The sequence below is a fragment of the Musca autumnalis genome, unplaced genomic scaffold (genome assembly GCF_047663935.1).
Source record: "Musca autumnalis isolate F117 unplaced genomic scaffold, ASM4766393v1 scaffold_4, whole genome shotgun sequence".
Classification (NCBI taxonomy): domain Eukaryota; kingdom Metazoa; phylum Arthropoda; class Insecta; order Diptera; family Muscidae; genus Musca; species Musca autumnalis.
Genome location: NW_027411977.1, coordinates 68,387,936 through 68,412,718, shown reverse-complemented (window position 1 = coordinate 68,412,718; position 24,783 = coordinate 68,387,936). Strand labels below are relative to the sequence as shown.

At 34.8% G+C, this 24,783-nt stretch overlaps 1 protein-coding gene across 2 annotated transcripts in view; it reads right to left on the bottom strand.

Annotated features, from left to right (window-relative positions):
- Window positions 1-24,783, bottom strand: part of LOC141401584 (uncharacterized) — a 31,594-nt gene that overhangs the window by 4,979 nt on the left and 1,832 nt on the right. The window contains exon 1 of one of the 2 annotated variants that reach the window (XM_073981896.1): window positions 10,067-10,257. The exons of the other annotated variant lie outside the window; for it this stretch is intronic. Coding sequence (XP_073837997.1) covers window positions 10,067-10,247 — 181 coding nt within the window. The 5' untranslated portion in view covers window positions 10,248-10,257. Of the gene's footprint in view, window positions 1-10,066; window positions 10,258-24,783 lie in introns of those variants that run through there. 2 annotated transcript variants of the gene reach the window in all.

The window sequence follows — 24,783 nt, the reverse complement described above, 5'->3', positions numbered from 1 at the left end:
GCCGAGTCGTGTAGAGCCGAGTCCACCATTGCCGAGCCGAACGGTACCGATTGCCCCGAGCCGACAGTAACCCGAGTCTTGTAGAGCCGAGTCCACCACTGCCGAGCAGAAATTTACTGATTGCCCCAAGCCGACAGCAACCCGAGTCTTGTAAAGCCGAGTCCACCACTGCCGAACCGAAAGTTACCGATTGCCCAGAGCCGACAGCAACCCGAGTCTTGTAGAGCAGAGCTGAACGATTACCGAGCCACTCCCGATAATATTAAATAATATTGCATCCACTCTCCACACACATATATTATTCGTTCATCAAACACCAAGAGTTCACAATAAAGATTAAACTTGTAAACACTCGTGTTTTACTTAAGGTTGGTGGGACCTTAGGCCGACCCTGGCAGCGACTGAGCCTACCTCAGCCCTAGATAAAACCACCCGTTATAAACTGTAAGAACAATTAGAGATCGTGGTGAGGATAAAATAAGTGAGGCTGAAAAACCTGCAACATCACTAGACGTAAAAATGATCACCCGTACCATAAGTGCATTGATGATAAAAATGGGGTCATTGCCTTCTGTTTGGATTGAAAACCAGGTTTCGCAGAGAATATCATTAAGATGGCAATTCAAACTAAAGCAAAAAGCTTATTTGAAGACCTAAAAAGCAAAGCAGTATCCAATGATAATGCACATTGCAGCAATATATATATGAATGAAACATTTGAAGCTAGTCATGACTGGTTTGAAAGATTTAAGGTTCGAGGAAATCTGCACAGCATTGCACTTAAAGGCGAAACAGCTAGCGCTGATACAACTGCTGCAGAACGGTATTTGACAGAGTTAAAAGCTTTAATTCATGAAGTTGGCTATGAACCGAAACAAGTCTTTAATGTTGACGAGACTGGGTTATTTTCGAAACGCCTACCTAGCAAAACTTTTATATTTAAATCTGCGCCTGGATTTAAAGCTAGCAAAGATAGACTAACACTTCTTCTTAGTGGCAATACAAATGGCGATTTCAAATTTAAACCATTTCTCAAGGTTGCGCCAAGAATTTGCTTCCTGTTCACTGGCGATCAAACAAAAAAGCATGGATTACAGCATCAATATTTCAGGATCGGGTTTCAACTTGTGCTATCCGAGAAATTGAAGCGTATTGCAAAAAAGAAAACAAAAGTTTCCACTCAATTTACTTGATGAGTTATCAGAAAACGTGAAATTTGCATTTTTGCCACCTAATACGACATCAATTATTCAGCCGATGGATCAATGTGTTATATCGAATTTTAAAAGTTATTACCTTCGAAGAACATTCAAACTTCTTATAAGTGAGACTGATGGACGTGATAAGCCTTCTATTCTAGAGTTTTGGAAAAAAATCAATATTATGAAAGCAATAGATATTATTTCCGATTCGTGGAAGGACGTAAAACCATCCTGCATGAATGGTGCTTGGCGCAACATATGGCCTGAATGTGTTCACCGAATATGCGCTACAAATGTTGATGATACACAAGCTATTTGTCATGAAACTTCAAATTTAGCAAGATAATCTTATTTTGAAGGCATGTAGGAGACTGACATAAATGAACTTCTAACCTCACACAACCGAGAATTATCTAATGAAGATCTATTACAACTGACTAATAAAGAAGTTAATAGTGACTCTTCACCAGAAATCCTCGAAGAACAAAATTTAACCTCCAACCAAATTTCCAAATCGATGTGTTTGATTAACGAAGCTATGGACATTTTTTTAAAAAACGATCCAGACAAGGAAAGGAGTTTGAAAGTGTCCCAGGCTGTTCCCACAAGTGTCAATTGCTACAAGGAAATATATTCTACGATGAAGAAAAAAGCTGTACAGCAATCATTAGACCATTACATTGTGAAAAAAAACGATTCACGACAACGTCCATTACAGGCTCATCTGAAAGTGATTAATTTAGTTGTGTTTTCATAAATGAATTGAATTCCTGGTTTATTTTGTTTTAACTGAATGCTTATTTTTTTACTTTTTTCCGTTTATAATAAAATTTTATACAATTTTTCTTCTTTAAATGCGTCCTTTTACAATTTTCTTCTTTAAAAAAAAGATTTCCTAACCCTGGAACCAATCTCCAAGCGCTGATACAACTGCTGCAGAACGGTATTTGACAGAGTTAAAAGCTTTAATTCATGAAGGTGGCTATGATCCGAAACAAGTCTTTAATGTTGACGAGACTGGGTTATTTTGGAAACGCCTACCTAGCAGAACTTTTATATTTAAAACGAAAAAATCTGCGTCTGGATTTAAAGCTAGCAAAGATAGACTAAAGGCCTGCGTACATAAGCTGCTCTGCCTGATTGCCTTGCATTCCTCCTTTATTTAGAACATAATTAAAATAAAAGAATAAAGAAGGCCGAGGAAATTTCGAACTGGGTTGCTTTTTTATTTTTTTATCAGAAGTAAGTAAGGTAAGCAGGCAAGGCAGCTTGTGTATGCAGGCCTTAACACTTCTTCCTGGTTTCAATGCAAATTTAAACCATTTCTCATTTACCAAACAGAAAATCAAAGAGCAATGAAAGGTTGCGCCAAGAATTTGCTTCCTGTTCACTGGCGATCAAACAAAAAAACATGGATTACAGCATCATTATTTCACGATTGGGTTTCAACTTGTGCTATCTCAGCAATTGAAGCATATTGCAAAAAAGAAAACATAAGTTTCAAGGCCTTGGTCCTTGTAGACAAGTCGTCTGGCCACTCAATTTACTTGATGAGTTATCAGAAAACGTGAAATTTGCATTTTTGCCACCTAATACGACATCAATTATTCAGCCGATGGATCAATGTGTTATATCGAATTTTAAAAGTTATTACCTTCGAAGAACATTCAAACTTCTTATAAGTGAGACTGATGGACGCGATAAGCCTTCTATTCTAGAGTTTTGGAAAAAAATTCAATATTATGAAAGCAATAGATATTATTTCCGGTTCGTGGAAAGACGTAAAACCATCCTGCATGAATGGTGCTTGGAGCAACATATGACCTGAATGTGTTCACCGAATATGCGCTACAAATGTTGATGATACACAAGCTATTCGTCATGAAATTTCAAATTTAGCAAGAGAATCTTATTTTGAAGGCATGGGGAGACTGACATAAATTAACTTCTAACCTCACACAACCGAGAATTATCTAATGAAGATCTATTACAACTGACTAATAAAGAAGTTAATAGTGACTCTTCATCAGAAATCTTCGAAGAACAAATTTTAACCTCCAACCAAAATTTCCAAATCGATGTGTTTGATTAACGAAGCTATGGACATTTTTTAAAAAACGATCCGGACAAGGAAAGGAGTGTGAAAGTGTCCCAGGCTGTTCCCACAAGTGTCAATTGCTACAAGGAAATCTATTCTACGATGAAGAAAAAAGCTGTACAGCAAACATTGGACCATTACATTGTGAAAAAAACGATTCACGACAACGTCCATTACAGGCTCATCTGAAAGTGATTAATTTTTTTGTGTTTTCATAAATGAATGGAATTCCTGGTTTATTTTGTTTTAACTGAATACGAAGTTTTTTATTTTTTCTGTTTATAATAAAATATTATACAATTTTTCTTCTTTAAATGCGTACTTTTTCAATTTTCTTCTTAAAAAAAACGATTTCCTAACCCTGGAACCTATCTCCGAACTTTACATTAGTTTCCATAGAAAAACTTAATTCACTTTGAGCCGTGTTTTCGTTTTTTTTTTTTTTTTTTGAAACGGTTCTACGACGCAAAGCGAGGTCTTAGTGTACTTGAGTATTAAGGTAAATCCCGACCAGAGTTACTGTAAGGTGATCAAAGCTATGCCTCTGTATACCAATTCTGTTTCTGGGATCCAGATGGTGGCGTGGACGTATATTGAGAAGATAAAATAAGTACGCCAAGTTAATCAGATGAATGTGGGTTTTGAAATACGGAAATAGATAGGACATTATGACATAAATTCCGCAAGCAAATGTTACTTAATCTAAAAAAGAAGAAATTGGAATATCTGGAGACGTTCTACTGAAGCCGAAATGATATTTATCGTATTAACCTGCGATCAACTTAGGTACATAATTCCAATCCTAGTGAGATGGAAAACGGTTATTCTCAGCAAAACCAAATTGAAATACTTAACAATGAAGTGGTACCTCAACAGATTCTTGTTCTCTGATCATCGCATAATTAATTATATTGTGGATTTAAGAAAAATAACATACAGTTAGTCAACTAGATTATTGCAAACAAAGAATTTTTCAAATTTTCGATTTTTAATTAGGAATTATTACAAGAATTTTTTTCAATAATGTTGGGTTTTTTGAACATATCAATTGATTTTCACCTGTTAATGACAACATCATGCCAATAATTAATTGTTGTGTGTGTAACAAAGACGATATATTCGGAAAAAGAGAAAGTCAGAAAAACGGATTTCGGAAAATATGCTACATTTGGTCTACTGGTAAATCCGCCAGAGAAATCGCTAAAACCAACTCTTATAAAATAAACTTATAAAAAATAAAGATAATTTTCTTTAAAAACTTTACATGAATAAAAAGTCCGAGGAATATTTGAAATACTACAAAAAATGTTGTAGATATTATGAACTATGAGAATTTATTCCCTAATTTTGTACGAAAATAGCTACAGTAGTTTTGACTTAGCTGCAAAAACAAATACGGGTTTGAAAATCGTTTTATATCACTTACGAGTATACCAAATCATTGATATATACCAAACCTTTTTTGTAACCAAACTTCTTCATAAACAACTCGAAATATTAAATTACGTTAAACTAAGTTTGATAGAAATTTTTGAAAAAGTTTTAGAGTTATCTTGCACAATAGACATTTTAGTATTTGCCGGGAGGGTTTTGGTGCTTTGACCATTATCTCAGGTAGTATTGATTTACTACGGAATAAAATTGTACCATTGCACGATGGGGCCGATGATATGTTTTTGAGGCAAAAAATCACAGGGGCAAGCTAGACCTTCAAAATTTCGTGCAGATGTTTATAATCGGCCTAGAAGCTAATCTGCCAAATTTTGTTGATATCGATTCATATATAGATATAGCTCTCATATATATGTTTGCCCGATTTCAAGTAATTGATGGACCAAACACGAAAATTCTGTCCAATTATGATGATATTTGTAATACGTTGCGGAATTCGGACTGGAAATAAGTTTGCCAAGTTATTTTGAAATCGGTTCAGATTTGGATATAGCTCCCTTATATATTTTCGCCCGATTTGAGGTATTTCGTGCAACAAACACGCAATTTCTGTTCAATTTCGAAGAAATTTGAAACGTGTAACAGGATTTGGTATAGAAATATGTTTGCTAAATTATATTGAAATCGGTTCAGATTTGGATATAGGTCCCATATATATTTTCACCCGATTTTAGGTATTTGGTGCAACAAACACGCAAATTCTGTCCAATTTCGATGAAATTTAAAATGTGTGACGAAATTACGTCTAGAAAAAAAGTATGCCAAATTATATCGAAATCGGTTCATAGCAATCACGCTATATACAGTGCCCGGCATAATTATTTTGACAAAATTTACATTTGTGTTAAAAGGCATATAATTAAAGTCAGCATTAATATAGCAGGATAATAACAGTTTAGGGTTTTTCTTTGTCCTCTCAGCTAAATAAAAATTAGTGGATCAAAAAAAAATCCATCTTTATTTGTGATTATGTAGGCGAATGTTAAAAAAGGGAGGCAAACGCAAAACGGCATAAGTATTTTGACAGGTCATAATTATGTTACTTTTGGTACTTAATGGAACCTTTTGGCAACGAAATTAATTTATTTAGCTAAATTAGTAACATTTAAGAAAAAATGTACTTGACAGTCATAGATTTTTAATTCAAATAGGGAATGTTGGTGTCAAAAATTGTAGTGAAATTTAAAATTGAATTTTCGGTGATAAATGTAGCTAATGTTTAGACATTGCTGCAGTTATCTATTTATTTTGTAACGAATTAATCTCAAAATACTGAAAACACCGTAAATATGCGCCATCTAGTCAGAAAATGTGAAATTACAGAAGTTGCTCTCCGGTAAATAGAGCAGAATTGCAAATCTAATCTTACTTAAGCACACAAATCCTCATCTTCTGAGCAATTTCGATGTCAAAGCAAACTCTCTATTAAGACTAGAAACTCTAAACATTAGAAAAAAAATCAATTTGAATTAATTTTTTGCCATTCCACTCGGTTGATAAATCATAGCCACAAAAATTGTCAATTAGATTTTCAATCGAAATCATTTGCACCCCATCGATCATTGTTGTGGAGCATATTGTGGGCAAATAAAAATATATTTGAACATAATTCATTTTAAAATACACTTTTCAGTAAGCTTGAGTCCAAAAACCGCCAAAATGTTTGATATCTTTGTGAAATAAATATCCTCCTGATGCTATTGCCATGCCCAAATGTACCCAGGCATCGGAATAGGTTGATCCACCATTTAAAATACTGTGATTTTTAATTTTTATCGATAATGCTGTGGACTATAATGAATATTTTGGCACTTTAAACTATTTTTCATAACTACATGGTAGTAAACTGATCGAAGTGTTATGTATTCATTTGCAGAACACTGCTACTATGGTAAGGCTGAATTTTGTGGTGCAGGTTTGGAACGTATTTCGGGTTCAAACTAAAAGTAGTTTCCTCCAAATGACACATTTGTAAGAGAAAAATGTTCCTACTCTCATTAAAAAGTGGAAATCCGCAAAATATTCCGTGATAATGGGAGAAAACCATCGAAAATGTTGTTTAATGATAAATTTCTTCAATATCCCTAAATCCTTGAAATATCGATCCGTAAATGGGTCCATAATGGCACAGATGTTTGTGAAACACGTTATTTTTACCGTAACTAATAATAATCATAAGTATAAACAAAACATTTTTAATTTTTGAGGTCTAAAAATCAATAAAACAATTTTGTCAAAATACTTATGCCACGCAGTGAAATTTTATTTCCATTACAAAAGTGCAATCGTAAATTTGAATTGATAAAATTTATTACTTATTTTAAGTACTCTAATAAAGGATTAGCCAGAATATTTTTTCATATTTTTGTAGACGACTAATCCGGTAAAAAATCAAAAACATAATTTTTTCAAACTTGTCAAAATAATTATGCCGGGCACTGTATGTCCAATTGTGATGAAATTTAAAGTGTGTGACGGAATTTGGTCTAGAAAACATTATTGAGACATCATATTGAAATCAGTTCAGATTTGGATATATCGTTCATAAATTTTCTCTGTCGAAGATAATTGTTTTCTCAATTTAGTTGGTTGATACCGAACTTCCTTGAGAACATAGTTTAAATATTTTTCTTTTGACAAATTGGCCGAAACAGAGGCGGCATGAATCAAGGGTTTGGTACTGTTGCCGTGTTCATAGCAGACTTCCGAAGCAAGTTTTCTTCCTTCACTATAATCCACATTAGGGCGCCCTCTCTTATTTTTATCATTACCTTGTTCTACCGAAAATACTGCGTCGCTAGCTAACCATAAGCTTTCAAATTGTAATACACGACTTTTTGACCTCCAATTTTTTATCCATTTTTGGTTAAGGCGTGCACAAATATTATAAATTTGCTTTTTAACTTCCGTCATGAAGTTGTCTTTGACACCTCGATTAAATTTTGCAGAAATCCATTCTATAAGGAGTTTAGGTTTTCGCTTATTTTCCAACCAAAAATTAAAAATATCCAATTTTTTAAGTTTTACGAAATCTGGAAGATGATAATTTTTTTATTCGCAAATATACGCAAAAATTCTTTTCAAAATCTGTTAGCCGACATTGTCACCTTTCACCAGATACATATTTTTACGAGAAAGCACCCTGAAGTCGAAAGTTCTACTCCAAAGAACACATGGACGATACCACATCAAAAACCATCACTTACTGACACAACAAATTATTGACCACATCTAATATTACATTTACATTTTTAATAATAATCTTAATTTACATACCATTGCCCGTATTTTCCATTTTTAAAAAATAGATAATATCAACAGATCAGGTTTTGGCGCCAAAATTACTTAAATTGTTTAATTACGACTGAATGTCAGAAATAAACGGAATCATAATTATAACATCTTTGACAGCTTGGCATGTCGCCGTGGGTCGTTGCCAGATTGTAATTTTTAGGTTTTAGAGGTTTGAAAGTGTTAAGAATTTAATTCCGTTATTATTTGATTTCAATCGAAAATTGAACAATGACTTTTTGCCTCAAAAACCTGCCATTGCCCCCATCGTGCATTGTAAATGAGGCCGCTACAACAATCTACTGAAAAAAGAATCAAAACGATGCAAGAGGAGCTCCTAAACTTCACTTTTTCCGAATTTTCTGTGGGAATTACCCGAAGGAGTGGATCCCAACCTGATACATGACTGGATGAAATAATACGATGGCCAAAGACTGTACGAATCAGAAACTCCCTGCGCCGTTGGTGCCTTCAGGTTTTCATGGAGGTTTTAGGCTAATATATATATATATATATATATATATATATATATATATATATATATATATCATTCCGAAAAAAACTATTTCCCAGAAGGACTTCTTCATATCAATGATATGTAACCTCCTCCAAGTCCGAACGACGAGCCGCACAATAACGCATCGCTTATAGAGGCGGTACAGCGTTTGTTAATATGTGAGGTATTTTGTTAAATTTGAAAAAATAAAGCCTTAATACATATGTGCTTCTTTGATTTCAAAAACAAAAGATTGAACCAGCTTCTCCTTTTCAGTGAATTTCTAGCGACCCCAAACATTTTTGCAAAAATTCTACTTTCTGCGAGAAAGTATGCATTTAGTGGAATGATACGGAAACATAAAATCGAAAATGTAACGAATTTTTATTCATGTTTTCCAAAATATTCAATCACATGTGAAAAATATTAGTTTTATAAATTCCAATAATATTTAGACATTTCCTTGTTTTGTTTACATGTACCGGTGACAGTAACGTTACAAACAAAAACAAATTCCTTTGTGGTTGTTGTTGAGTTGTATTTGTTGTAGAATTTACTTTACCTTATATTTGTTCTACCATGGGTAGAACCGAAAACCAAAGACAATATGCCTGTCTGCGTACTCGATAATTTGTAATAATTATTACTAATGTTTCTGATTTTGACAGTTGTATAAAGGAAAAGTTGCTGAAAAAATTGTTTCAGCAACATTTAGTAAGTAAAAAGACACACCAATAAATACAACTAAGACTAGACAAAATGCATGCAACAAAAAAATGTTTACGAAACTTTGTATAGAAACATTACCCTTAACAGATTGCTGTTAATTCAAAGTCGCAACCAAGGAGGAACATTTCATCTAATGGTATCAGAAACGAAATTTATGAATTCAAGGATCTATTCAAGAATAATTCTATGTCAATTGGATAGGTAAATTCGGTTAAATATCGTGATATAACATTATGTTAAATTCAAAAGCCATTCACTGAAGAATGATAGCAAAAAATGTCTTGTTGTATTTATGTCTTTGCGAAAACATACATACCCCCATTATTATAAGTCTTCTTTTGTTATAGTTTGGATTTACCGAACAGATTTATAGCTTTCCGGTTAACATAAAGTTAAAAGTGATGATTGAATTTCAAGGAGGAGCTTCTTGGTAATGACTTTCAATGTAAAAATTATATTTTTATTGCCTCTAAATTGGTTTATTTTGCGTTATCAAATCCTTCAGATAGTAAAAGAACACATATAATAATGGCCCATACTGTATTTTTTTATTGTTCCTTTTTATGAGAGGTTCAAAATAGCTCTTCTATCTCTAGCAAAAAAAGGTTACAGAATCTCGCTTTTGGTCTTTGCATATAGCAATATTTTCTTACAATCTACCACACTACCTATCGCTTCATGGAATTTCCCATATTGTATATGTACAATAATACATTATATTTTACATACATATATGTATATTGTGCACACATCTTCACTTACATACAATTCTAAGAATATTAATATTCATAAACTTACCATCACTACCAACAGCGTTTGATACCTCTTTCCACAGCTCTGGGATGGAATAACGCCATTTGTTTGTAGAATTCCTTGTATCCCACAAAGCTGGCCTTGTTCGTACTTCATCGATTAAACGCGGGACATCCATTGCGTTTGATATTTTTCCTTGGACTAAACTCGCATCTGCATGTTGCATTCTCGTAAATACAATTCTGTTGTTGTTGGTAATTACTTGAGTTGTTGTTGTGTGTGTGTGTATGCAACACACGACGAAAAACAAAACGAAATTGTTACTATACGAATAAGCGACGAGATACGGCGAAATGCTCTCGTGTTCTCTCTCGTCCTCATTAAATCCAAGTATTGTTGTTGTTCTACAGAGAATGTCATTGGCCGGAGATGGAAAAGCGGGTTTACTTCTTAAAAATAATTTCAATATAGCAGCTACACATTTTGTAGCGGCATAGCAGGTATTTTTGGTCGGTTTGGAATGCAGAAACAAAATTATGGCTAAATACATATTTTTCGCCGTGTAAGGGCAGTTACAGTGACTCGCACGACTAACAGAATACACTGCACAATCTAAATCCCCAATTTATTATATAAATAAAAAAATTAACCCATGTAGTTCAACAATAATAACCAAAACAAATAATTAACATGTTATACAAGGTGGGAAACAAATGTTTTCAAAACGTAATGAAGGTTTCAAAATACCCAATTTATTCGGAAAATACTGAAAAATCATGACATTTTATGATTTTTTTTTCTTAATAAGGATTAACTATTAACAAGTATTACCATATTAGGTATATAGTGTCCCTACTAAGAGGGTTACCATATGTAAACAATGAAAACTAAGACGTTTTAAGTGTTTTTTAGTTCACCAGGATGGACTGCCATCAATTATAATAAATATTGCCTTGTCCTGGTCCACACTAGAGTAAATTTCATTTAAAAATTTCATGAAATTAAGCGCTCTTAGGCCGAATTCCCCATTACAGCAATTTATTATTTTACTCTACTATGGAACTCAATCTAGAGACTCAAGGCCTGCGTACATAAGCAGCCTTGCCTGATTGTCTTGATTTCCTGCTTAATTTTTGACATAATAAAAATAAAAGAATAAAGAAGGCCGAGCAAATTTCGAACTGGGTTGCCCTTTTCTTTTTTATTCTTTTATCAGAAGTAAGCAGGCAAGGCAGCTTATGTACGCAGGCCTTCATCATTTCATGTTAAAATTTCAGTGAAATTATTCTAGTGTGGCCCGGGACCTACAGAATAACAGTTTGTCGAAAATAACAACAAACAAATTGATGAGTCCAAATGGCGTTGGACGAAACTAGTATTCTCTGCCCTTCCCTAAAGTAAATCAATTATAACTACACCCACCTTAAGAACTTGTTTTTAAAATTTGAAAACAACAAATCTGTGGTTAAGCTGGGCTTGCTTTAAAAATAAACAAGTGAGAAAAGGCTATAGTCGGTACGGGGCCGACTATGTGATACCCTACACCACTACCTCTGTGAATAATCTTTTCACTCGAAAACATTTCTTTTATGGAGATACGAAAGTTTTCACCTATCTGGTTTTTATACCAAATGACTTAAGGCGAACTGAACCAAAATAATTAATATTTAATTTTATATTTGACTACTGTCGACATCACCAACATCAATAGGCTTCTATATCTGTGAGAAAATTTCGTGATGATCCGATCAAAATTCCGACCTGTGTGATTGCAGAAAAAGTGGAAAAAAGGGATGCATTAACGACTATTGCGATATCTCTATTATTTGACTACCTACGCCAACCTACTTTGCATTTGCTTTTGGAAAGTATCCGACCAAAGCTGTGATATTCGTCATTATAACTAAAATCGCAAAAATGAAAATTTGGGTTTAATTTGCGAATATTGCGATATCTTCGTTGTTTGATCACCCACGAGAACCTACTTTACATCGTTAGAAAGGTGATATTTTCTACTTTCATTGTCAGTTTTTGCTTTTGGTATACCCCTTACAGAAGCTGAGATATTAGCTTTGGAAAAAAACGTTGTCTTTTTATCCAAATAAGTTGTTTGCCCATTCCGACCCCTAAATATTATTCGACCCTCAACAAAATCAACAGGCTTCTTCCTCTTTGAGATCCCCATTAACTCTCAAAATTTCGTGACGATCCGATCAAAATTGCGGTCTGTAGCGTGATTTCCAAAAAATGGAAAAATGGGATGAATTACCGACTATTGTGATATCTCCGCTTTTGGACTATTGTGATATCTTCGTTGTTGGATCACCTACAAGAACATCATTAGAACGGTGATATTTTCCGCTTTCATTGTCAGGTTTTGCTTTTGGTATACCCCATATAGAAGCTGAGATATTCGCTTTTGAAAAAAACGTTGTCATTTTAACCACATAAGTTTTTTGCCCATTCCGACCCCTAAATATTATCCGACCATCACCAAAAATAGGCTTCTTCCCCCCCGGGACCCCCATCAATACCCAAAATTTCGTAACGATCCGATCAAAATTGCGACCTGTAGCGTGATTACAAGGTTTAGATGGACAGACGGACGGACACACATAGCCAGATCGACTCAGCTCGTCGATTCATTCATTCATTTTGATATATATAAGTATGGGTCTACGACCATTATTTCGATGCGTTACAAACTTTTTGGCCAAAACCAACTTATAATACCCTCCCCACATAGTGGTGTAGGGTATAAAAAGTAAACACACATCACAACAACACTGCGAAAGTGAATCTAAAATAGACACACAGCACGGTGGACGATTTGTTTGTTGTTATTTTCGAGAAACTATCAACATAGTTATGGTGATTATCTGCATTGTGGAGACGCATAACAGTGGGAGTAGTTAATATGCGGCTACGAGAGTTTTTGAATGTTTCTGTTGAATTCGCATTTAGACGAATTCGTCGGTCACATTTATTCTTGAGCTCGAGTCGTCATAAAATTGGGGAAGAGTTCTTTGCTTCAATGCAAAGAACTGATGAGTCCAAGTGGCGTTGGACGAAACTAGTATTCTCTGCCCGTCCCTAAAGTAAATCAACAGAACTGTCAAAGTGAATCTAAAGTGTGAAATTTTTTACATTGAAAGTATGGAAAGAACCCGCAACATTTAGTAGTAAGCTTTCGAATACATACATACCTTCGTTCAACCATATTACTACATGCCTCTTGAATTCGGTGACCAGATTAATGAGTACAAGTATCTAGGGATGTTGTTAACACCAAAATTATCTTTCACGAAGCATTTACTAAAGAAGGAAGAAGCAACAAAAATGACCATAAATGCAACATGGAAAAATTTCATCTCAAAACCATCAGTGCAACTAAAATCCAAATGGAGAATGTTTTTAGCGGTTTGCCGATCCATTCATAGCTACGGTGCTCAAGTTTGGGGAAATGGATACTTTACTGAGGTGGAAAAACTCTACCGGTACTTTATTAAAAGAATTTTAAAACTCCCTGAATCTATACCTAATTACATCCTAGCTTTGGAGACAGGATATGAACCAGGTTATATATATACATATTCCCTCCATTTGTCATACTTAAGCAAAATCTTATTTGACCTTGATAACAGTAGATTGCCTAATATACTTGCAACGAAACTGGCCAACAAAAATCTTGGATGTATTAAGGATTTTATGAATCAGCTAACGGAAAATAACATTGATACTAGCAATGATACTTTAGATAAGAACAGATGGAATGAGGCTGCACAGTATCTAATAACGTCCATTAAAACCAGCGCCTTTAATGATCACATACAAAAATCACAACAAAGTACTCAGCGATTCTACAAAAACCTAGATATTAGCAGTGGGCCATTATATTGCAATGACAATTTTAGCCAAGACCAAATAACGCTTATAATGAGAGCAAGAGGTGACCTACTCTGGTTGAACTCCAATAAACATGGGACACCTGAGGTTCAAAGGTGTTCCCTGTGTAATCTTGGAGAACCGGAATCCATAGTACATTTTATTGGACGTTGCCCTATACTTAAATATATACGCGTAAAATTCTTTAATCAACTCACCTTGTCTACAAATGAAATAATAAATATACTCAATGGTGGTGAAGTTTTTTGCTGGCTCAATTTATATAAATTCATAAAGCAAGCACTAATATATAGAACATTTTTGATGGAAGAATTTAATTACTAATCAAAATTATTATTAAGAATTAATAAATGATCAACATTCCAGCAGACGGTTTGAATGCAAACCATGCTGTATAATTCTTTAATATTTTATAGAAATCATAAATGTACAAAAATGTAATTTTTATAATGTTTTTTGAAAAATAAAGAATACATTGAATTGAAGATGCGGGACCAGGTAGCTCAACCGGCTTCCCATGGGGATGAGACCATCCTATCTGGCAACCTACGGCAGTCACAATAAACGATATCAACAAGGAAACACTTGAACTTTAAGGAATGTATTCGATTATTATTTAAGTAACGGCATTCGAAGTTTTTGGCATGGTTTGACCAAGCTGTTGGCCCTATAAGTCGAACTAAGAAAACATTTCCATTCCTCTTTATTTGTTGCTTTATTTTAAAATTTGGAATATCGTGTCTTCCGCTTGTTGACTTCAGCGAAGTCTGGGCCTTCAGCATAACTAAGTAAGCATAACTAAGTCTCTTTCGCTGTTTTTCGACTTGTTGCAGATCCCATTCACGGATTTATGCCCCATTATGATTTTATTAGAACAGCAGATGAATAACTAATTTTCTTTCGACAATCGTTGTACGGTGTCCCAGGGTCTTACAGCGTGTTTTTGTAAAAAGTTTTTGCCCATTCGTTCGTCGATTTCATGAACGAAGACACAATTTGGTTTTCATAGCGGTTGACGTTTGTATTCGTGTGACAAACAAATGAAAGCTTTTTATTTTCGTAATTTTTTTGGTTTTCGTAACAAAATCAGACGAACGAATACGTCAAAAATAAACGAATGGAAAAGACCCATCGTTTTGGATGAAAATTAAATAATTTGAGTAATAAATGGCACAAAACACACGAAAACGGGAAAGGAATGCAATTTTATTTATTTCCATAGAAGCACAAGCGTGTATGTAGATTCGTTTATTCATATTATCACAATTATTTTTGGACAAATTTGATTACATTTTTTTCTTATTTTTTGTTTTTCATCTGTTTATCGGGCTTGCCATGAAGTAACACATTTTACGTGCAGATGCCTATGCAAAATTCACAAAATAAGTATCATGGAAACCCTGAAATATAAAAGCTTTTATGAAATAGACGAAAGCTTTCAGATAAAAACGAATGGTTCGTAAAATTTTACAAGAACCAAATTTTGAACGTATACGTTTTAGTACGAACGGTCCGTGTGACAGGCAAGCATTTTTACAAAAACACCCTGTTAATTTGAAAACAGAAAAAATATCTATCAAGCTTATACGGAATGTGTAAAAAATAACTGTTGCAATATTGTACTTGTAATTTCAACACAAGAATAACTATTAACAGTTATAAACTTGTAATTAGGCCTGTCCGATAACTTCGCAAGTAAAAAGTATTTGCAAGTTCTTGCAAGTAATTCTCACTTTACTTTTATTGAACAAGTTTGTTATCGAACAGCATTTTGTAAAGCGGGGTACACACAATCAGTTTTGACTGTCAATTTTTCGGAAATATCGATAAATGTCAAACTGTCCAGCAACCACAAAATATTTTGTGGTTGCCTGATGACTGCCAAAAATTAACGGCCACACTGGCAAGCAACCGATTATTTGAGCAAAACTTTAAATTTAAAGAAAGAGCTGTTATGAAAAAAAAAAAAAAAAATAAATATTAGTATTTTGTTTCTTTTCCTTTAGCCTTTATGACTGCTTTCAACCTCCGAGGCATCAATTTCACAAGATTTGATGTAACATCCTGTTTATTTTGGACCACTCGTCCTGGATTACCGATTTCAACATATCCTTGTTTGTTATTGGCCTTTTTCGTATTTGCCTTTCAAGGTGTTCCCACAAATGTTCAATTGGGTTGAGGTCCGGTGATTGTGGGGGATGATCCAATTGCTTTGGAATCTGGTAAAACATCCACCCCTTAACTATTTTCGCGGTATGCTTGGGGTCGTTATTATGTTGAAAGATCCACGAAGGATCCAACCCCAATTTCTCAACACTGTGGTGTAAATTATTTTTTAAAATGTTAAGGTAGTCCATTTTATTCATAGTACTATCTATGAACACCAAGCTACCCACTCCACTAGCCGCCATACACCCCCACACCATCACCGAACCCCCACCATACTTCACAGTTGAAATCATATTTTGTTGCTCCAGTTCTGCATTCTTGCATCTCCATATTTTGGACGATTTTCGTCGCTAAAAAGAACATTTTTCTAGAATGCTATATCCATAGCCTTGCATTTTTTTTGCATACTTGAGACGGCGTTTTTGGTTTGCAATGGAAATGTACGGGTTTTTCCTTGGAACACGGCCATGTAGGCCATTAGCATTAAGTGTTCATCGAACAGTGCTTGCACTAACAGATTTTTCAGACGAATTACAAAAGCTTTCCGCAATTTCCACTGCACTTTCTACAGGATTCAACTTTACAGTCCTAACTATGGCGCGTACCTCCGATTCACTAAATTTTTGGTCCTCCTAATTTTAGGAAGGTTATCCAATTTTCCGATTTTGCCAATTTCGAAGAGATTTTCCTTCATTATGGAACTTTATGGCCAATTTTCTGACATCTTCCGAAATCTGTTTACCCATTTTCACTTTTTTCCGTTTTTGAAGATGAATATCGGTCCACTCCTTCAGGTACCCCACAAAAGTTCAAAAATGTTCGGAAAAACTGTTCGTACGGTAACTCTTGAAGGGAGTGGCCGAATTGGTCGATACGTTACACATCCTAAAATATCTACCAGATATAGATCAGGTTCAAATATGGACTATATTTGTCCACTCTATCCGGTACCTCCCACACAAAATATCGGATAAGTTCACTTTAAGACCTGATATCGAATCACTTTGATTTTTTTGAAGCAACTTGCATTCGTTGCCTCAATTATGATGGTAAAAGTTTTTTTCAGGGGCAAGTCCATACTTCTTGAGCAAACAGCCCGAAGGGTGTAAAAACCCCATAAGCACCATATGTAGTGGCTGGAGATCCACTTCCATAATGGTCAATGCCGATCCATTCCTTTTAGTATCTTCTCCGCAAAACTTTTGATCTTTAATCCTAATCAACATTTTTGTCGGTTCAAACGCCCAAAAACCCCCTAAATACATACGTTTTTGGGAAAAAATTGTTTCAATATACACAGGCTGAGGGTATATCTCTGTCGGCAAAGCCGACTGATACTTTTTTAAAAGGTTTTATTTAGCTCACCCCGTTTGTTATACCCTCAGCCTTTAGGCTATGAAGGGTATATACACTTTCATACGGGCAAAATGTGCCTCTTCGAAATAATGGTTTTAGACCCCAAGTATGTTTGGACGAAATGTGTTTCAGACAATTTGGAGTCGATTGAGCAATGTCCGTCCGTCTGTCTGTCTGTCTGGCTGGCTGGAGCGCACGATAACTCTCGAAGGGATGAACCGATTCGGTTCAAATTTTGGCTTTCGTAATATTTTGTCCAAACTTAGTTTAAGTTCGAAGATGAGCTATATCGGTCCACTCCTTCCGGTACCTCCCCCACAAAAGTTCGAAAATGTTCGGAAAATTTGTACGCACGATAACTCTTGAAGGGTGTAACAGATTTGGTCCATACTTTGCCCATCGTGGAGCGTGTACCAGACTTATATCAGCATTTAATATGGACTCAATCGGTCCACTCCGTCGGGTACCTCCCACACAAAATTTTGGAAAAGTTCCGTTTAGGAACATCTCTCGAATCGCTTTGATTTTTGCTTTAGCAACTTGTATTCACTGCCCTCCATACGACGGTATAAGTTTCATCAGGGGCAAGTCCATACTTCCTGAGAAAATAGCCTGAAAGTTGCAAAAAACCCATATGACACCGTGTGAGGAGGTTGGAGGGCAAAATAACTCTCGAACAGGTCTGCCGATTCGGTCCAAAGTTTGGCCTTAGTAATATTTTGTCCAAACATAGTTTAAGTTCGAAGATAAGCCATATCGGTCCACTCCTTCAGGTACCTCCCCCACAAAAGTTCAAAAATGTTCGGAAAAATTGTGCGTACGATAACTCTTGAAGAGAGTGGCCGAATTGGTCCATACTTTACACATCCTAATATATCTACCAGATATAGATCAGGTTCAAATATGGACTATATTTGTCCACTCCATCCGGTACCTCCCACTCAAAATTTCGGAAACATGTTCACTTTAAGGCCTGCTTTCGAATCACTTTGATTTTTGTTGAAGCAACTTGCATTGCTGCCTCAATTGCGATGGTAAAAGTTGTTTCAGGGGCAAGTTCATACTTCTTGAGCAAACATCCCTGAAGTTGTAAAAAACCCCTATGGTACCATATGTAGTGGCTGGAGATCCATTCTTTTTAGTATCTCCTCCGCAAAACTTTTGATACTAAATCCTAATCAACATTTTTGTCAGTTCAAACGCCCAAAATTCTTAAAACTCCCTAAATACATGCGTTTTTTGGAAAAAAATTGTTTCAATATACACAGGCTGAGGGTATATCTCTGTTGGCAAAGCCGACTGATACTTTTTTACTTGTTTTATTTATTATTTATTCTTGGGTCAAATTTAGTAATTCAAATTTCACCCTCTTCCTGTCAACCGATTAATCTGAAATTTTGTATACACTTTGGATTTTGGTGACAATACAATTATGTTTATTCATTATCATTATAATTCAAGATGGCGGCCGCTACAAAATGGCGGATAACGTAGGTTTTATCAATCCCATTAATATGGGTATCAAATGAAAGGGCTCAACAAGAAGAGTACAAAATACTATAAAAAATTGAAATCCAAGATGGCGGCCGCTACAAAATGGCGGATAACGTAGGTTTTATCAATCCCATCAATATGGGTATCAAATGAAAGGGCTCAACAAGCAGAATACAATATGCTATAAAAAAATTGAAATCCAAGATGGCGGCCGCTATAAAATGGCGGATAACGTAGGTTTTATCAATCCCATCAATATGGGTATCAAATGAAAGGGCTCAACAAGCAGAATACAATATGCTATAAAAAATTGAAATTCAAGATGGCGGCCTCTACAAAATGGCGGATAACGTAGGTTTTATCAATCCCATCAATATGGGTATCAAATGAAAGGGCTCAACAAGCAGAATACAATATGCTATAAAAAATCGAAATTCAAGATGGCGGCCTCTACAAAATGGCGGATAACGTAGGTTTTATCAATCCCATCAATATGGGTATCAAATGAAAGGGCTCAACAAGAAGAATACAAAATACTATAAAAAAATTGAAATCCAAGATGGCGGCCGCTATAAAATTGCGGATAACGTAGGTTTTATCAATCCCATCAATATGGGTATCAAATGAAAGGGCTCAACAAGCAGAATACAATATACTATAAAAATTGAAATCCAAGATGGCGGCCGCTACAAAATGGCTGATAACAATTTTTTATCAATCCCACCAATACACAGTGGATCCACCCATTGGCCAAAAATAAAAAAATGAATGTCAAAATTTTCGTACAAAACCTGGCAACTCTCACAGCTATGACATGGACCTTTTTAAAAATATATAAGTTTTTGTTTAATTCGAACGCGATCTTCTTAAAAATAGCTTCAAAAGTGGGAACATTTGACTAATACTTTTTGTTGTGAGTACAACCCATATTTTAAGTGCAAGTAAATATATTCAAAATATCGCGAAAATAAAACGTATATCAAAGTATTATAGTGGATTGTATAGGGGGAGGTAATAGCCTAATTTTCATGAAAAAATTGTGTTTTAGCGTGTTGTGGAATTCTAGCTAGCTGCATATTTCTTTAGTGTATTTTGAAATGCCAATTCGATCATATACTTAAATTTGACCTAAGGTTTTAGTCATGATGCCCACCAGTGCCCACCTCGGGAATAATTTTCCAAAGTAGGTCATGGGTTTAAGATTATCCAGTATTAAAATCAGCTGCCATCTAGTGCCAGACTATAAATGGTGGGCCGCTGACTAAAGCTACCCTAGAATAGGGTTTCTATGGATAAATTAGCCTATAACTCTGTTATCTGACCACGTACATTAACATAATTGGCATCAGTGGCAAGATGAAGAAATCTTCTTCCAAATTAGTCTTACGTTGGCGGTATGTACCTTACAGAAAGAACGCTATAAGACCTACACATAGCCCAGAAAGTCTGCGTTCACCTTACTACTTTTCAAAAATGATGCTAAAACTTTAATAAATAGGTAAATGAGATCAGTTTTTCTTTCATAAATATGTTATTGGCACTCTTAAGTACCAGAATAAAAAGAAAAATTCCAGAAAATATATTATTATTACGAAGATAACGGTAGAAAAGTGTTACAACTGCTAAATTAAAGCCCCAAAACGTCTGCGTTCACTTTGTATGTTGCAATAATACCGTTAGTTTTTTTGATTTTTTTTTGAAGTTTTCTCCCATTTTTAATCAATATTGTCACAACTGGTCATTCTGTGAGGTCGCTTGCATACTTAACTTAAAAAAGTAAGTTATTTCAAGAATGGAAAACAAGGGCAAAGAAATTGGCATCGTTAAAGGAAAATTTTAGATAAATTATGGAAAAAGCTATCGAAATATTGGCGAAACTGTAGGTAGAACATATTAGTCCATACATAGAGTGATAACTAACTATAAACAAACCCGAATTTTTATGTCAAAACCCAGATCTGGGCATTATATAGGAGCCAAAACCTTACAGTCTCAGCAGTATGCTTTGAAACGTTATGTTGTTGCAACCAAAATTTCGTAGTTCTTCTGCATTTTGGTTCAAATTGCGCTTCAGGTAACCATACATGTCCATTACCGATTCAATAAATACAAGTTGGCCCACTCCAGAAGCTGCTACACACCCCAAATTAAAACAGCACCCTCGCCAGTTTTTACAGTGTAAAACAAGATTTTGTTTTTTCAAGCGCTGTTCGAGCTTTCTCCAAACAGTTTGAAGTCCTTTCATTGCAAACATATAGAACATGCTTTCGGCCGAAAATATGACTTGATTCCGGAATACTTGGAGGCTTGTTTATGTATTCATTAGCAAATTCAATATGCTTCTGCCTGTTCACTAGTGATATGTACGGGTTTCGCCGTGCGACTATACCATGATATCCAGCTTTATGCAGTATTTTTCTGGCGGTTTGTGCATAAATACTTTTTTTGGATGCCATTTTCACATTTTCAACAATTTTTGAAGTAATTATCGGACTGTTTGTTTTAACTATATTAGTTATGTTACGCTCCTCCCGTTCTGATAATATTTTTGACCGTCCAAAACTGAGCTTTGACCGTCCAGATCTGGGCATTGACTTCAAAATTCCGATTTTTTTTATAGTTAATTATCACTCTATGTATAGACTAATATGTTCTACCTACAGAAACTAACTACAAAAACTGATCTCATTTACCTATTTATTAAAGTTTTAGCATCGTTTTTGAATAGTAGTAAGGTGAACGCAGACTTTCTGGGCTATGTGTATATTAAAAATGTTACCAATTTTCAGAAAAAAATTGATTTTTTTAATCTGCTAAATTGGTTGGATTTTTTGTTGTTTTGGAGATTGTTCTGTTTCCCCAAGCCTATTTCTGCATCATAAGATAATCGGGCCCTTTGTTCATGTCATTTTGTATTAACAGCATAAAACAATTCTTACCGTATACCCCCTCCAGAGGGGAAAGGGGGGCGAATGTCACGCTCGTGGTTTCTTAAAACACACTTCGAGGCAGCATAAAGCTGTAACCGGGGCATTGCCTTGATTTTTACACTCTAAATATTTTTGGTCACTTTCTCCATACAAGTGGATCCACTGTGCAATATGGGTATCAAATAAAAGGGCTTGACAAGAAGAATACAGTGCACTATACAACCTCAATATTTAAGATGGGCGCAGCCACTAAATGGCGTATAATTAAGATTTAAATTTAGAAACTGAATCTGTAATTTAGGTATCTGATTAATCCAGCCTGAATCCACCACCTAAGTCAAGATTTTTTATCGTGCTGAGGACTGTGTGGCGTTAGGGTGGCTAAAAATGATACGTCGTTAGCGGTACAGTTGGACTGCAATAAACTAACGGGCAAGAAACCTTGCAATAATGAAGCACTAAATTAATTAAACAGAATGCGAAATAAAAACTAAAAACTAGAAAATAAAAATAGGTAAAAAAACTTTTTAAGTTAAACGGTTTTATGTTAAACATACATTGCAATGTTTAAGATAAATGTACTAAAAACCAAAAAATAGATACAGTCGTGGGAATTATAAACATATGCATAGACTAGACTAAAATAAAACCGTGGGGCACGTCAATTGTCTACAATCGTTGATTAAAATGTTTGTTTTGTAATGTTACACTATAATTAGGCAGTTGTTCAACCGACAACGATGGACGTGTGATAAGTAGGGCTAGAATGTGGAAACAAGCTAGCAAGCTCGATTATAAGTGAGTTTTAGGGTTTCATTGTGGTGAGCGAGTAGTACTTTGACGATTAAAGACAAACTACGAGCAGTGAAACGCTTCCTCGCCAGGCAGCAGTGTGAATGTCCAACGATAAACTAGTTGAAACATCTCTTTTATTTACATGGAGTGTATAACTATTGGAATTTCCATGAGCAAGAAATAGTAAGTAATTTCTTCACCGTCTGCGGGCCAACTGCCTAACGACGAATTAAACGATTCTTCTATCGCACAGTAAGTCGATAATTTGTAGACAATTGACGTGCCCCACGGTTTTATTTTAGTCTAGTCTATGCATATGTTTATAATTCCCACGACTGTATCTATTTTATTATTTTTTGGTTTTTAGTACATTTATCATAAACATTGCAATGTATGTTTAACATAAAACCGTTTAACTTAAAAAGTTTTTTTACCTATTTTTTATAATAAAATGAATGTTATTTTAGACATAAATAGGCAAAAGTTCCTTCATTCTCATTACAGGAAATCATTTTTGAGAAAAATGTCAAAAAGTCATATGCATATACAGTCTGTCGCAAAAGTTAGTATACACCGTTGAAACCAAAATGTATTAGGGATAAATATCACTATATCTTATTGAAAACAACAAACAATTAGTTTTATTTGATAGACAATAAGGCTGTCTTCTGTAATAACAAATAAAAGTGCCCAATATTGGCATACATTAGCAAATGTAAGGTTCGAATCCCAAAAAGACCCAAATTTATGTCGCAAAAGTTAGTATACAACGGAGAATCCTTGTGGAACTGTGTAAAAAATACTTAATATTTTTGAACAAAATGAAACTAAATCTGTACTTAAGAACATAGAGAGAATATTAATTGGTTTTAATGGCAGTTATAGTACTTATAATGACAAGTCCAAGCTACACTGGATCGTAAAATCCACAAAAATTGGTCATCTCCAAATACAACAACTGTAGCCACAAAATTCCGGGTGTTATGTCCTGTTTATGAATTTTAAAGCCATGAAATGCTCAGAAAAGCTCTAAATTTTCAATATGGGGTGATCTTGATGAAGTTTCGACTTGTTCTTTTTGAAGAAACGGGAATTTCTTGATGGAAACCCATACTTTAGAGACCGTTGTCCTTTTGAAACATGTAATAATCTTTAATCCTTACACATAAGGACTTTCCTTTTCAGTTAATTTTCTCACAAATTATGTCCCTTTTCACATTCCCACCAAAAATAAATAGTAGGAGAACCTCAATTTCTGGTGTAAGCACTACAGTGATACTCCACCACCACAGAAGGATATGATAGCTAATTTAAAATTTTAATACAGAGCTTTCTCTGCTGTTATAACGCATTGATAGTACAAAAACGCTCTGAAAATCTGTGCTCGCTTCACTTAGGACCAAAGTACAACTAAATGGATCAGTTAGAAGTAGTTCATTAGACATTAGTAGTACATTAGACACTAGGGACGCGAGAAGCATGTCCGATACTGCTAAAAGGCCGGTAGGACAGTATAACGGTAGGGCTTACAACGGCCCTTGAGGTTCTCCTACTATTTACTTTTCATGGTAATATGAAAAGGGGCAACATTTTTAAGAAAATTAACTCAAAAGGAAAGTCCTTATGTGTAAGGATTAAGGATTATTACATGTTTCAAAAGGACAATGGCATCAAAATTATGGGTTTCTTTCAAGAAATTCCAGTTCTTTCAAACAGGACAAGTCGAAACTCGATCAAGATCACCCCATATTGAAACTTTAGAGCTCTTCTGAGCATTTCATGGCTTTAGAATTCATAAACAGGACATAACACCCGGAATTTTTTCGCTACAGTTGTTGTATTTGTAGATGACCAATTTTTGTAGATTTTACGATCCAGTGTACGTTGGACTTGTCACTATAAGTACTATAACTGTCATTAAAACCAATTAATATACTCTTTATGATCTTAAGTACAGATTTCGTTTCATTTTGTTCAAAAATATCAAGAATTTTTTACACCGTTCTACGAGTATTCTCCGTTGTATACTAACTTTTGCGACATAAATTTTGGTCTTTTTGGGATTCGAACCGAACATTTGCTAATGTATGCAGATATTGCCCACTTTTAATT